Here is a 13,934-nt window from a genome sequence, read left to right as displayed (position 1 = left end):
TGCAGTCCATGGGGTCGCAAAGCATCAGACACGGCTGAGTGACTGAACTAAAAGAGTCAAGGATCTTGGCTTAACTAAGTAAAGGGTGTTATTGTATTAACGGAAAAACTGAGGCCGCAGGTTAGAGATGGGCAGGTCTAGGAGACAGGATTCACAGGACCAGTCCCACAGCACTGCCCCTGGTCTGGACACCACCCAGGGAGGAATAATTATTTTGCCAAGCTAAGTCAAGTACTTGACCTTGGGCTAGGGGAGGTCCAGTTTAGAGTCTTTCTAGATTGGCATCCAATAGGAAGAGTTAGTTATTCAAAGGAAGTTCAAGTGCTTTTAAAAAGTGGAACTCCACACTGGTCTACTCCAAAGCAACAAATGCCTAGAGCAGGTTATTAAAGTTCATGATCCAGAGACTGTCAAGAACTTACCTAAGAAGCTGGGTTTACTAAGCTTGGGAGAAGGCATTCTAGAAGAATCATGAGGCCTCGTGCTGAGAGGGGGTTCAGTTCAGTTGCTCAGTCGTGTCCAACTCTGTGATCCCATGGACTGCAGCATGCCAAGCCCCCTGTCCATCACCAACTCCTAGAGCTTGCTCAAACTCATGTCCATCAAGTTGGTGATGCCATTCAACCGTCTCATTCAGATGAGAGAGGAGGTTGGCATGATCTTATTATATATAGAACATGGGCTTTTGCTTGATGATTCTAAGGAAGGTTTGAGAAAGAGAGGGTCAATTCTGGATTGGGTATTGTCTAGATGTGGGTACAATTAATGATTTTGTATCTCAATTTTTATCTGGGAGGTGGGAAGGTTAAAGTGAGGGTGACGATTCATTGGTAAAAAAGCAGTCAGTACTCACATTTCACAGAAAAGAAGCATGTTTGGTTATTTTTGCAGTTTAATATCCTTGTCATTGTCTTATTTCAGACACAGTCAGCGTAGCCTTGTCTCTTTGTCAGAGTGTTGTCAATGTTCATTAGGAATCTTCTAGCTGTGAGCTGTCATCTTGGGGGATTTTTCCTTTCTCAGTCTTCAAAGTTTAATCAGAACCAATTAGATTTCCGGGTCTTGATTTCCTTCCTAGTGACTTAGTGAGACGTTGAGCCTTTCAAAGTGAATTTGCAGCTAGCTAATTGCAGCCCTAGAGATGAGACCACCAGCACTCAGCTAAAGAGATACCTGAGGGATGCCCTGCAGAAAGGGACCAGGTAGCTATCGGGAGACTGGGCACTTTTATAAGTAATTCTGAGGATTAAAATAAATTTTATCAATGATTCTTCATGCCAAGTGAATACAGTTTCTGATTGAAGGGATTTCCTCTTTACCCTGTATAAGAATACTTGGGGTACAAGGAACTTTGCTCTTTTTTTTTTTTTTTTTTGCTGTGACACGCAACTTTCAGGATCCCCACCAGGGATCGAACCTATGCCCCCTGAATTGTAAACATGGAGTCTTAACCATTGGACCACCAGGGAAGTCCCTAGGGATGTAAGAAAATTTGAATGGCTTCCAAGATGGAATCATTAAGATAAAATAACTGGACCACAAATTAGTGGTCTAATTACATCCCCACTTTCATGACAAATCCCATCTGTGTAACTTCTTCCTCTCATTGTTGATGGCTCAAATCTTCCTGAAAACATTAGGGATTAACTGGGGATGAGAACTTGAGGGGATAAATACAGCTAGGTTCTTTACAAATGAGAGTTACAAGGGAAACTTTCCTTCTTATTCCTTTGAATTATTTTATTTTTTGTTATATTGCAGCTTGTGCTACCTGTGTAGGCTCTGCATTGTCCCTGTTATTTGTAAGTCTCATAACAACATCACTGGACAAGCTATAGGAGGACCTTGCTACCCGCTGGGTCCTTTCAGCAGGTCCACCTCAGTTATTGTTCTCTGGTTATTGGGGTGTGTGCTATTGACTTCTGTTTCCTGATATCTCTCTTCTTCCTGGTATTTCCCTTCACCTTTCTAGGCTCTTGGTGAATTTGTCTTGGTGGAAAAAGATGTCAAGATTAAAAAGAAAGGAAAGATTTACAGCCTCAACGAGGGCTATGCCAAGTATTTTGATGCTGCCACCACAGAATATGTGCAGAAAAAGAAGTTTCCTGAGGTGAGTGAAGAAAGCCTGAAACAGAAGCAGGGAGAATACTGTCTCAGTAGGTTCCTGTTTGGGAAATGGCTGTGGGAGGCTGGCTGAAAGGGGTTGTTGCCCCTGTTTGTGGCTTTGACCAGTGTGAGCATGGCGGACTCTGACTTTCTTCATTAGCAATCAATATCTTTCTTTCATAGCTAAGATTTACCTACTAAAGGTATTACTCTCTAGGTTAGTTTATCCAGGAAAAATTGTCTATGAAGAAGGCAGAGACAAATTTTTCAAAATACAGAGTTTCAGGCCAGGGCATCTCATTTTTTGCCAAGCTACCATGTGTGTAGATTCTGGTCACTCGGTTAAGTGAAGGTCCCTTTCACATGGTCTAAAATCAGGACCTGGTGTTTACTCCAAGTTTTAGAAAAGTCTTCGTCTCTAAGGGTGAACACCGAGTCCTGGACTTCATGTGGCTATTCAGACAGCCCAAACAATCCAATAAGTATGTCTGCCATACAAAAAGCCCTATTAAGACAAGTGTGGGAGGGAGTCACAGTGTTTCCAGGTCAAGAGTGTGAATTCTGACCCACACTGGAAGTGACAGGAAGGACAGTGGTGTGAGGCGCCAGCCTGGCTGTCCCTGCAAGCCCTTCACAAGCTCTAGGCAGAAAGTGCTCAGGATTCCATGGAGTCCAGAGCACTCGGTTAGCAGGGTGCTGGACCTACCTCTGCTGCCTCAGACTGAAGCTTTAGAGAGTTTTCTTCTTTCTGTCTTGTTTGTTCTTGAAGCAAAAATCTTAGAATGCAGTTTCTGGTATCTCTCCTTTGTCATCACACAAAAACCCATCAGGTATCTTAAGGGCAGAGGTAATAGGATATGGATTGTGAGGTTGATAAAGTCAAAATTATTTATTTACAAATTCCCAGTTTCGGTGATAATTTCACAGCGGTTCCCATTCTAAGGTAAAAGGTACCTCTTCTAGAACCCATAAAGGAAGATACTTATTTTACCCCTGGAAAACCAAACTCTTAGGCAAAAAAAAAAAAAAGCCATAAATCCCTTTGAAGGAGAAGTTTCAAACTGAGAAACAAAGGAGTCATCCCATGTATGACCAACAACAGGTGAAGAGTCTGACTGCACGAGGACCCAAATACAGGGATGAACACCCAAACAGAAAACCAGACAAAGGGCACGATCATGCAAGTCATGAGAGAAACAGGAATGTCCAGTCAGCAAATTGGATGATGCTAATAAAAAAGAAATGCAAATTAAAACACAACGTCATTTGAGATTTGCACAGATTCAACAGATGAATAGTGCTCAGTGGTGTGGGAAAATAAATACTCTTATAAAATGTTAAAGGAAACTTAAATGTCCCCCCTCACCCCTCAACCTTTCTGGGTGGGGCAATCTGACAGTATGATTTCCAATATTAAATATTCATATCTTTTGACTCAGTTAATCCTAAATTTCCCCCAGAAACTGACCCTAAAAAACCAATTGATCAAATAAAAACAGAGATAAATGAACAAGGATATGTCACTGCAGCATTGTTTTATAACAACAACGAAGGAACAACTGAAGTATCCAACAGGAAGGGTTGGTTGGGGCATTCACAATATTCTAGTGAAGTGTTGTGCCACACAGCTATTCATCCATTAGAAATTTAAGTCCTGCTTTATATATTGGTAGTGAGACATGTCCACAAGATAGGCAGTCAACGAAATGGATTACACCATTAAATACATGTGAATGTATTTTTGCACACACATATGTATATGTAGGATGTGTGTATGCATAAAATGTCTTCAAAATGTGCCATCTTGTTAATAGTGGTTTCTAGAAGTTGATATTATAGAGTTCTTGACTTTCTCTGATGTATGAATATGTGCAATATGTCATTGAAAAGAGATCATTGTAACTCTTTCTAGAAATTATTACAAAAACCATTGTCATTTGCAGAGGCAATCAAAGAGTATGCAACCAAGAAAATTGAAAGGGAAAAAGCATATCAAGTATTTAATTAATAAAAATACTATATTCTTTTTCTGGATTTTATGGTGTTTAGTATAGTAAGAGTCAGCTTTTAAAAATGTGTAATATGTTGTGATTCCTTCTCCCTTATTTTAAATAAGTGTTTACTCTTACACTTAAAAAAAAGGAAAGAAGATAGACTATTCTGTTTGGAAAAGAAGTCCCCTTGCTGTCTGTAGTTTTGCCCTGGGAAGCCCATCTCCAGGGTGTGCAGGCAGTGTCCCTCCCACTCCTCATTCTTCCGGAGGCCATTGCTTTCTGGCAGGGTCTTTGTGTTCTGGCTGCTCTGCTTCCACATGCTGCACCCCAAGGAGATGGGAAGTGGACCAGCACTTTTCTATACCATCCACCATTGTGGAAAGAGCAGTCCTGCTTTGCTATTTCTGTCTCTTGCCAATGGCAGTTTCTCCTATCCCTAACTGCACTCTTCTATTAGTCATGATAATCATAGCTAGTGTGTCCTGTGTCTGTTCCAAGTGCTTATCATGTACTAACTCATTCAATTCTCCAACAGATTACAAGATAAGTATTAATACCACAACCTTCATTTTACAAATAAAGGATCTGAGGCCCAGAACAGTCAAGTAATGTTAAGGAGTGCAAGCTCTTACTACTTGCCACGTGACAAGCCAATAAATCGAGAGACTAGTTGTTGGAGCAAGGAATAAGGACTTTATTAGGAAAGTCAGCAGACCAAGAAGATGGTGGACTAGTGTCCCAAAGAACCATCTTTCCTGAGTTAGAATTCAGGCCTCTTTTATACTAAAAAGAGAGAGGATGTGGTTGTTTGTTGCAAACTTTTTGGTGTCAGGATCCTTTGTTCTTGCAGTTGCCCAGGTAGGTCAGGGTGTTCCTTTAAAACTCCAACAAGACAAATGTTATTCTCTGTTCTGCAACTTTTTATTTCTCTGTGTGTGTTAGTTGCTCAGTCATGTCTGACTCTTTGCAACCCCTTGAGCTATAGCCCCCCAAGCTCCTCTGTCCATGAAATTCTCCAGGCAAGAATACTGGAGTAGGTTGCCATTTCCTTCTTGCAAAATTGAAATTCTATAGCCATTGAACAACAACTCACCATTTTCTCCTTCCCCCAACCCCATCCCTAGTAACCATGTCCTACTTTGTGTTTCTATATATTTGATTACTTTAGATACCTCATGTAAGTTAAATAATGTTGTATTTGTCTTTTTTTTTTTTTTTTTTGACTGGCTTATTTCACTTGGCACAATGTCCTCAAGTTTCATCCATGTTGTGATGCTGAAAGCTCATCTTCTCTGTACACTGGTGCTGAACAAGGTGCTGAATTGAACCTTGGGGACATAATTTGGGGTGAAGTAGAAAAGAATAGTTTTATTGCCTTTCCAGCAAAGGGGGACACAGCAGGCTCATACCCTCAAAATCATGAGTCCCCTCTTGGGGAAGATAGTGAGAAGTTTCGTAGTAATTGTCCAAAGAGGACATGATCAGTTTGTGGACATTCTTCTGATGGGTTGGTGGTGAGCTGAGTTGGAGTCAACATCATCAACCTGCAGGTCCAACTGGTCTGGGGTCTACATGCTTGTGGGTGGCATACATTGGATAACATTAATTGTTATCTTCTTTCACCTGTGGGGATTTCAATATCTGCAAAATAGTTCAAAGATATTGCTGTGTGTGTCCTTTGATGGGGAAAACAGGACCTTGTCCCAAGGCTGCTCTTGACTGTTTCTCCTTGATCTTCCATCCCCTCCCTTTTCTGATTAACAACTGCTTGAATCTGCCCTTTGTAACTCAGGGACAGTCATGAAGGCTGAATGAAGGCTGCTTCCTATAATCAAAAAAATGGGGGACACAGAAAGTCTTTGTGCCCAGGAGCCCCAAAGGGCCCTGCTTGATATCAGTTGAGCAAGTGACAAGATTTTTTTTTCAAAGTCCAAATAATATCCTACTGTGTGTGTATACCACATTTCCCTTATCCATCCATCTGTCACTGGACACTTAGGTTGCTTCCACTTCTTGGCTATTGTGAATAATGCTTCGATGAACATGGATATGCAGATATCTCTTTGAGATTCTGTTTCCAATTCTTTTGGATAAATACCCAGAAGTGGAAAGAAAGTTTTCATTTTTTGAAAGTTTTTCTTTCCTTTCATTCCCTCTTTAACCCTCTTTGCTCCAATATCAGCCCTTGGTAATCCTCTTTTACGTAATCCAGCATCATGTTTCCACCTTATGTTACTTGACCTCTCCATGGCATTTAGAGTTGTTTACTCTTCCTTTCCAGCTTCTCTGATGGCTCAGTGGTAAAGAATCCATCTGTTAATGTGGGAGAAACTGGTTCAATCCCTGAGTCTGGAAGATCCCCAAGAGAAAGAAATGGCAACCCACTCCAGTATTCTTGCCTGGGAAATCCCATGGACAGAGGAACCTGGCGGGCTACAGTCCATGGGATTGCAAAAGAGTCGGACGCAATTTGGTTGCTAAACAACAACAGCAACCCTGTCCTTCATGAAACTTGTCTTCTTTAGCCTTGTGTCTGGTTTTCCATCTCTCTTCCTAACCATCTTCTTCTTTTTTTAGTTCCCACACCTCTGCCTACACTTCCATCTTGGTACCTATAGTACTCTATTCCCAACAAACCTTTCGGCTCACTCTTGTCCCCCCAGGGTGATCTCATCTAGTCTCTTCTCATAGGGTTCAGATCTGCCTGCTCCTCCAGACACCTAGAACTCCACATATCCAACTCTGACCCTCCTATTCCCCACCCCCCACCACTCTACACACACACACACCCACACACACACACACCATCTCCCAAGTTTACTACTTTCTGGTTTTCTTCTCTGGACCTATACTGCCTCTACCATCATGTTCATTCCCAACAAAGTTTGGGGAACCCAGAGGATTACCTCTTTCTTATGCCCATGACTAATCATTTACTGGGCATTACCAACTCTATTTCCTAAATATTCCTCAAAAAGTGAAAGTGAAGTCACTCAGTTGTGTCCGACTCTTTGCGACCCCATGGACTCTTGCCAGCCAGGTTCTGCTGTCTATGGGGATTCTCCAGGCAAGAATACTGGAGTGAGTTTCCATTTCCTTTTCCAAGGGATCTTTCCTACCCAGGTATTGAACCTGGGTCTCCTGAATTGGAGGCAGACTCTTTACCCTCTGAGCTACTCAAGTTAGTCCATTTTCTTCATCCCCAATTCAGACCTGCATTCTTTTACCTATTGAGAAGTCTCTTAATTGGCATCTGAAGGTGTTTTGTATACTTAATATCATTATGTAAATAAAATGGAGGAGGCAAAATCTCCCATGTAATTTTTAACATACAACCTGAATAGTGCTTTCAAGATATCGCATAAGTATACACTTCAGAAAGTATTTCCCCAGCAGCTACTTTTTGCCCCACACCAGGCTGAACTCAGGGAATGATGCCAAGATAAAGCAGACAGTCTTTTCCCCAAGGGCGGCACACACTGATGGAGAGATCTGGCATATAAATGCTTATAAAATCAATGCACTTTATAGTGGCTGATGCCACGCAAAGCATTGGATATTTACTCTGAAAATTCTTGGTGTTTCCTTGTACTGTCAGAGAATTATTAGATTAGACACAGAAATCTCACATGGGTCACTGAGTGAGGAAAAAGCAAACCTGCCCGAAGGAGCCCTTTCATCAGATAGCCATGCCTTACTGATATGCCCTACATAAGGGAAATCATGAACTTTGGCTTATTTCTTTCAGAGCAAATCTTTTCGTTACAAGACTAATGAAATTGACATTTACACGGAAGCTGTTTTATTTCTTTGAATGATTTCTAAAGGTATTTAAAATAATTTTACCAGTGGATAAATGCTGCTTACACTAAGTGCAAAAGTTGTCATGGTTCAAGGGGATCTGGTTTTCAAGAAGCTAAAAAGTGTTCTGAACTGTGAGGGCCAAGGAGGAGATTCAAAGAGGAGCCCAACAGTTGGTGTTTGTCTATACTTCTTTTTCCAGTGTTTTGTTTTGTTGTTGTTGTTTTTTTCTCATTAGCTTCTGTCTTAGGACACACATTGTCTCTCACTTTAAGTAGTGCAACATTTAATGAGTCTGATTACTAGTTGAGGTTTGGGAACTCCTAATGGTCAGCTCCAGGAGTTGGTGATGGACAGGGAGGCTGGCGTACTGCGATTCATGGGGTCGCAAAGAGTCGGACACAACTGAGCAACTGAACTGAACTGAACTGAATGGTCAGCTACATAATACTTTCAATTCCTAAGCTAGTGGGTAGAGGAAAGAGGACCTGGAATGCAGAGCTCACACCCACTGGATGTGTCACCTGAAGCAGGTGCTGACTGATTGCTAAACCCATTGCATCTTGCCTCTCCTCTCCATCCTCCAGGACGGCAGTTCTCCCTATGGGGCCAGGTACGTGGGCTCCATGGTGGCTGATGTGCACCGCACCCTTGTCTATGGAGGGATCTTCCTGTACCCAGCAAACCAGAAAAGTCCGAAGGGCAAGGTAACTCTCCTCTGTCTGCTGGCTGAATCTGCTCAGGGAGCCGGTCACAATTCCCTTTCTCATCATGCCTGTTTTTGGCTACCATCTGTCTGTGAGTGGGCAGGTGGAAGAGAAATGAAGTATATATGCCATTAATAGTGTTCTAAGGTTGTGGTAGAAGGTCTGGAGGAGGAGGAGGCTGAAGTTGTTGGTGATTGTCACTGGCCTTTACTTCTGCGGCTCTCATGCTCCTCAATTGACTGTGAATCAGCTGTGTTCACCCTCCACTTTCCACATGCTGTGTCTGTCTTTTTGCTTCATTACCAGCTGATTTTGGATCATAGATCCTTTTGAGAACTTAATGAAACTTACAAAACTTACATGAAACTTATTACATGTAAACATACACGTTACATATATTGTCAGGGGGTTCACAATAACCTGAGGATGACCCAAGAATTTCCTAGAGAGTTTCCAGAAGTTCAGGCTAAGAACTTCTGAACTACCTGTAAAGGTAGCTCTGGAAAGATCTCATTGCAACTTTATGAAACAAAACCTAAAATACCCATGTTATCAAGTGGGAATCGTATGATCCCAATGCGTCTATCTTGAATAGACCCTGCCATGGAAAGGTGTCTGATTTTTAGCCAGTCACAGAATCATAGGTAAGAAGACAAATTCAAATAAATGTCTGCATATTCTCTGACACACTAACAAATAGCCACACATATATGCATCTCTCAGTGCGGGCGATCCGACCTGAATTATTGGAATGTCAGATTCAAAGCCATGATAAGAAGTCTAACACACCATGTGAAACCAAAGAGAAGATTTTAACATGCAGGTTAGTGTACCAGGCATTTCTCTTCCTGTGATGGTTTAGCTCTTGTATATCAGCTTGTTGGACAGATAAATCTAGTGAGCAGAACAGTGCTAAGGAGTATTACATGAGATCAAGTAGAAGATGTGGAAATTCTTAGGTAGAACCACATTTGCCATCTACTCAGTTCTAACAAGGAGAACATTAAGACTAATTACTACTAGCTATTAATACTAAGATGATTTAAAATTAGTCAGAAAATACCTACATATAATTACAAAAATATTTCCACAAGATATATAACTGCATATATAGACCTACATTCATAGTACCATATTCAAAGTACCATTGATTTCTTTTTTTAAATTTTATTTGGAGGATAATTGCTTTACAGTGTTGTGTTGGTTTCTGCCATATGACAACACGAATCAGCCATAAGTATACATATATCCCCTCCCTCTTGAATCTCCCTCCCACTCCCGACCCCATCCCATCCCAACATAGCACTGGTTTGAGCTCTCTGTGTTACACAGAGACTTCCCATTATCTATTTTATATGTGGTAATATATATGTCTCACTGCTACTCTCTCAATTCGTCCCACCCTCTCCTTCCCCTGCTGTGTCCACAAGTCTGTCCTCTGTGTCTGCATCTCTATTCCTGCCCTGCAAATAGGTTCATCAGTACAGTTTTCTAGGTTCCATATATATGTGCTAATATATGATATTTGTTTTTCTCTTTCTGATTTACTTCAGTCTATATAACAAGATCTAGGTACCACTGATTTCTGATCTCCATGTTTTAGCTCTCATGGTCTCTGTGACCATGTTTGTGTGAGTGGGTGGGTAGTGGGATGTGACTGCTTCTCCTCCTATTGTCTCTGTAGAGCAATGTAGATTTTAATTGTGGGGAAAAAAATAGATCACATAGCCTGCAGGTAAAGGCACCATGAAGATCTGGACACTGTGTTTTAAAATGAGTTTACTACAAAAATATCTTAAGCTCAGAACAAAACTTGGTCCCAAGGTAAGTTTTATGTAAGTATCCATGTCCTTATCTATCTATTTTTTTATAGTATCTGAATTAACATGGTACAAATAAAAGCATCTTATTCTGTTTCCCCCAAATGGAAATAAATGCCCCCTACAGTTTTAACTTACTTTCTGCTCAGTGCCTGGCTCTCCAATTCAGATTGGAAATAGTTTGTTCCTCTCTTTGAAATAACAATAATTTAAAAATCAGCACAAGATGTAACTATGAAGAAAAGAATGGAAAGAAGTTGTGCAGAGCTGGATCAATCACTCTGAAAGCTGATTACAGAAGAGGAAATTTAAGTTACAGATTTCATACCTATGAGGGAAGGAAGGAGAGGATAGTGTGATATAGAGTCAGAGCATGCAGCAAGAACGTCACCTGAATCTGTGTGACGTGTGTGCGTGTGTCTGCTGTGGGTCAGGGGATGAGGAAGAAGTCAAAACATAATGACAGAAAAAGACCCAGAAAGGACATTCAATCAGCCCGTTTCAATTCAACTCACCATATACTAACTGGACACAGGATTGACACCTAGTCATCTCATAGTGCCTTTTAGAAGGGCATTTCTTTCTCAGAACAGGCACTGGATCCATGTACCTGGCTTGGCAAAAAATAGTACAACTGATTTCCGCCCATTTCTGCCCTCCACTGGGAGCCCTTGTGCAGCATACACTGCAGCCTTGTTTGGACACTTCCTAAATGTCAGGCAGTACTAGGAATGAAGATGCCACAAAGACCAACCTTAAGAGATGCCTCCCCTGCCCTCAAGGGAGGGCGTCCAAGGAGGAAGGCAGATGTTAAACAAACCTCAGAGTCAGAATTATCACGAAAGGGGAAGTACAGGATGCTGTGGGAGAGCAAGCAACAAGAGACCAGGCAATTCAGTCTAAGGGATCAAAAGAAAAGGTCATCTAAACACCAGAAAACTCTTCAGCCAAGTTGACACTTGAGCTGTTCCTCCCCACCATCCTGGACAGTGTGGTTATCCTGAGAGACCACCCAGCACTCTCTAGGTGACCCTCCAATCCCATCCAAGCTTGACTCTATTGGCCTTAAGGTCTGGCATGTAGAGGCTCCTAATCTGGACCCAGAATCACTTCACCTCATTAACGAACTAATGAGAAGTGAACACTAAGATCTCATACTCCCAAGTCTCTCATAATCACAAAGGTCAGCAGACAGGTAGCTATCGACTGGAGGTGTCCCCAGAGGCATATGTGATCAGCATCAGCTAGGGCACCCAGCCTTCTGGAGAGTGTTGGTCTCTGGCAGCAGCTCCCCTGAGATGGGCAAATGTACTCACACTAATGAGACAGAGGCTCAGCAGTTGGAATTCCTCCTGGAGCTTCAGGCACATGGTTTGGGGGTCTTGGCAACTTAGAACACTTGTCCACCTGACTCTGTTTCTCCTCAGCTCCGGCTCCTGTATGAGTGCAATCCTGTGGCCTACATCATCGAGCAGGCGGGAGGGCTAGCGACCACAGGCACCCAACCCGTGCTGGACGTGAAGCCTGAAGCCATTCACCAACGAGTCCCCCTCATTCTAGGGTCCCCAGAAGATGTACAGGAATATCTCACCTGTGTACAGAAAAATCAGGCAGGCAGGTAGTGAGTCTGACCCACAAGCCCTCTTCTCTTTGTATGTGCTTTGTTAGGGATGAATAAGTGAGTGAATGCTGGTGATGAGAAACAAAAAGTAAATTCACTGAATCGTGTGCAGAAGAGCAGCAGCGAACTGCTCATGACAGGTCTAGAAACCAGAGGCGAGTTTGTGCTCAATGTAAAGGGCTGAAAATAAAACCCACACATGAAAAGAACAACTGTGATTTGTCTTCTGTCATGAACAGTGGTAAATAGGGTTGTTATTTATCAGCCCAAGTAATCAGCAGCTATCCCTTGTGGGCAGAAAGTACAGAGGTCAGTTAAGAATTTGTCTTGGCTGAGAATTTGAACCTAATGTCTTAATCCTATAGTGATTAATTTTCTTTCTAATAAAATAGATACATATGTTTACTATATATACTCATTTCATATATACTTATACATATATATTTAATGTATATAAATATATCCATTATAGATATTTAAATGCCTGACTTAATTTCTTAAAAGTTTTGTCTTATTGTGGATAGGCTTTGAGTTATAAATCTCATGGCTATTAAATTGTAAAATTTTGGATCAAGTGAACAAAGATACATCAGGACAAAGTCAAGCCATTTTTAGGAGCAATGATTTGGATGACCAATAACTACTTGAATGGAAAAATGTGGTCACCTGTTGACAAAGTCACATACTAAGTGGAGTTAATATTTAAAAATTAATACCTAGTTTTCTCAGCCTTGTGACTTTTCCTTTTTAATTTTTTGGGGAAATACTTTAATCTATTCTAGATCCTAACCAGAGTACACTGGTTAATTACTTCATTTGTCCAAATTGTGTTATGATTGGGATGAGTGGCATATGCATCAGAAATCTGTTTGCTTTTCCAAGAGTTGCTATATATGTATATAGACCCGGAGGCAAAAAATGCCTAGTGAAATATTCACAAACAAATCCAGAAATATAAAACAAAGATACATCAGGACAAAATTAGGCTTAACTCCAAATTTCAAGAATGATTCAATATTAGAAAATCCATTACATAATGCATTAGATTAAGGCAAAAGGCAATGGTGGGGAAGTGGGGGCTTGGAGAAACCATGGGAAGAAACATTCCTCACTTTAGCTTTGGACAAGGTGGTTCATACATCCCAGAGGTGGATTTCAATTTGGATATAATTCAGGACCCAACAGTGTTCCTCAGTCCACCTCTGCTTGGCAGCAGTAAGAGAAGCAGTAAAATTTAAGCATAATCAAAAAGTTTTCATCTCCCCCCACAAAACACAAAGATTTTCTTTCTCTAGGAAAAATTCTGATGCTAAGCAATGGGCTATGAATGCTTTATTAGACAGTTCATCTGAAACTTATATCTGAAAGATTCAAACTGAAGTCTTCGCTTCTTAGGAATAAATTGATATGGTGCATTTATAACACATGGTTTCAAGACATCACAACCAGGAGGAAAGTTTTTCAGGAAGCAAAGCTGAATGATAGCACCTTCAGTCATGATTTGTATTGCTCTGATGAATATGGTAGGTGCTCAGGGAAAGATCCATTCACTATCCTTCTTTAAGCTGAGACTCTTGGTCCCTGCACATCAAATCTGAAAACAGGAATCCAGTGAAGAGCATGGGACTCTCATTCAATTCTTAGTGGCTACACATCAAAGATTTGAGGGTATCAGTGCAATGGTGCCTGAGTGGCCAGTGCTTTCGTAAGAAGTCTGGAAAGACCATCAGAAAGAGGTTGTGCCTTCTGGCCTAAGTGATCTGAGAGTGGCTTTTCTCTTGGTTTCTCATTCCCCCCTGAATATCTTCACAGTTTAGATGCTGGTGTCCAATTCAGGAGAAGTCCAGTTCTTTCCACTTTCCAGCAGTACACTCTCCAGGTGTGG

At 41.3% G+C, this 13,934-nt stretch overlaps 1 protein-coding gene across 1 annotated transcript in view; it reads left to right on the top strand.

Annotated features, from left to right (window-relative positions):
* The window catches only part of FBP2 (fructose-bisphosphatase 2), a 43,660-nt gene extending 31,402 nt beyond the window's left edge, over positions 1 to 12,258 (top strand). Inside the window, exons 5-7 of the mRNA XM_086416940.1 lie at positions 1,973 to 2,110; positions 8,489 to 8,608; positions 11,856 to 12,258. Coding sequence (XP_086273066.1) covers positions 1,973 to 2,110; positions 8,489 to 8,608; positions 11,856 to 12,050 — 453 coding nt within the window. The 3' untranslated portion in view covers positions 12,051 to 12,258. The remainder of the gene's footprint in view (positions 1 to 1,972; positions 2,111 to 8,488; positions 8,609 to 11,855) is intronic.
* The last annotated feature ends 1,676 nt before the right edge of the window (positions 12,259 to 13,934 follow it).

Source organism: Bos grunniens, chromosome 8 (genome assembly GCF_055505025.1).
Source record: "Bos grunniens cultivar Pamir isolate PY7600 chromosome 8, Bosgru_T2T1.0, whole genome shotgun sequence".
In the NCBI taxonomy this organism is placed as follows: Eukaryota; Metazoa; Chordata; class Mammalia; order Artiodactyla; family Bovidae; genus Bos; species Bos grunniens.
This window is presented reverse-complemented; position numbering and strand designations above follow the sequence as displayed.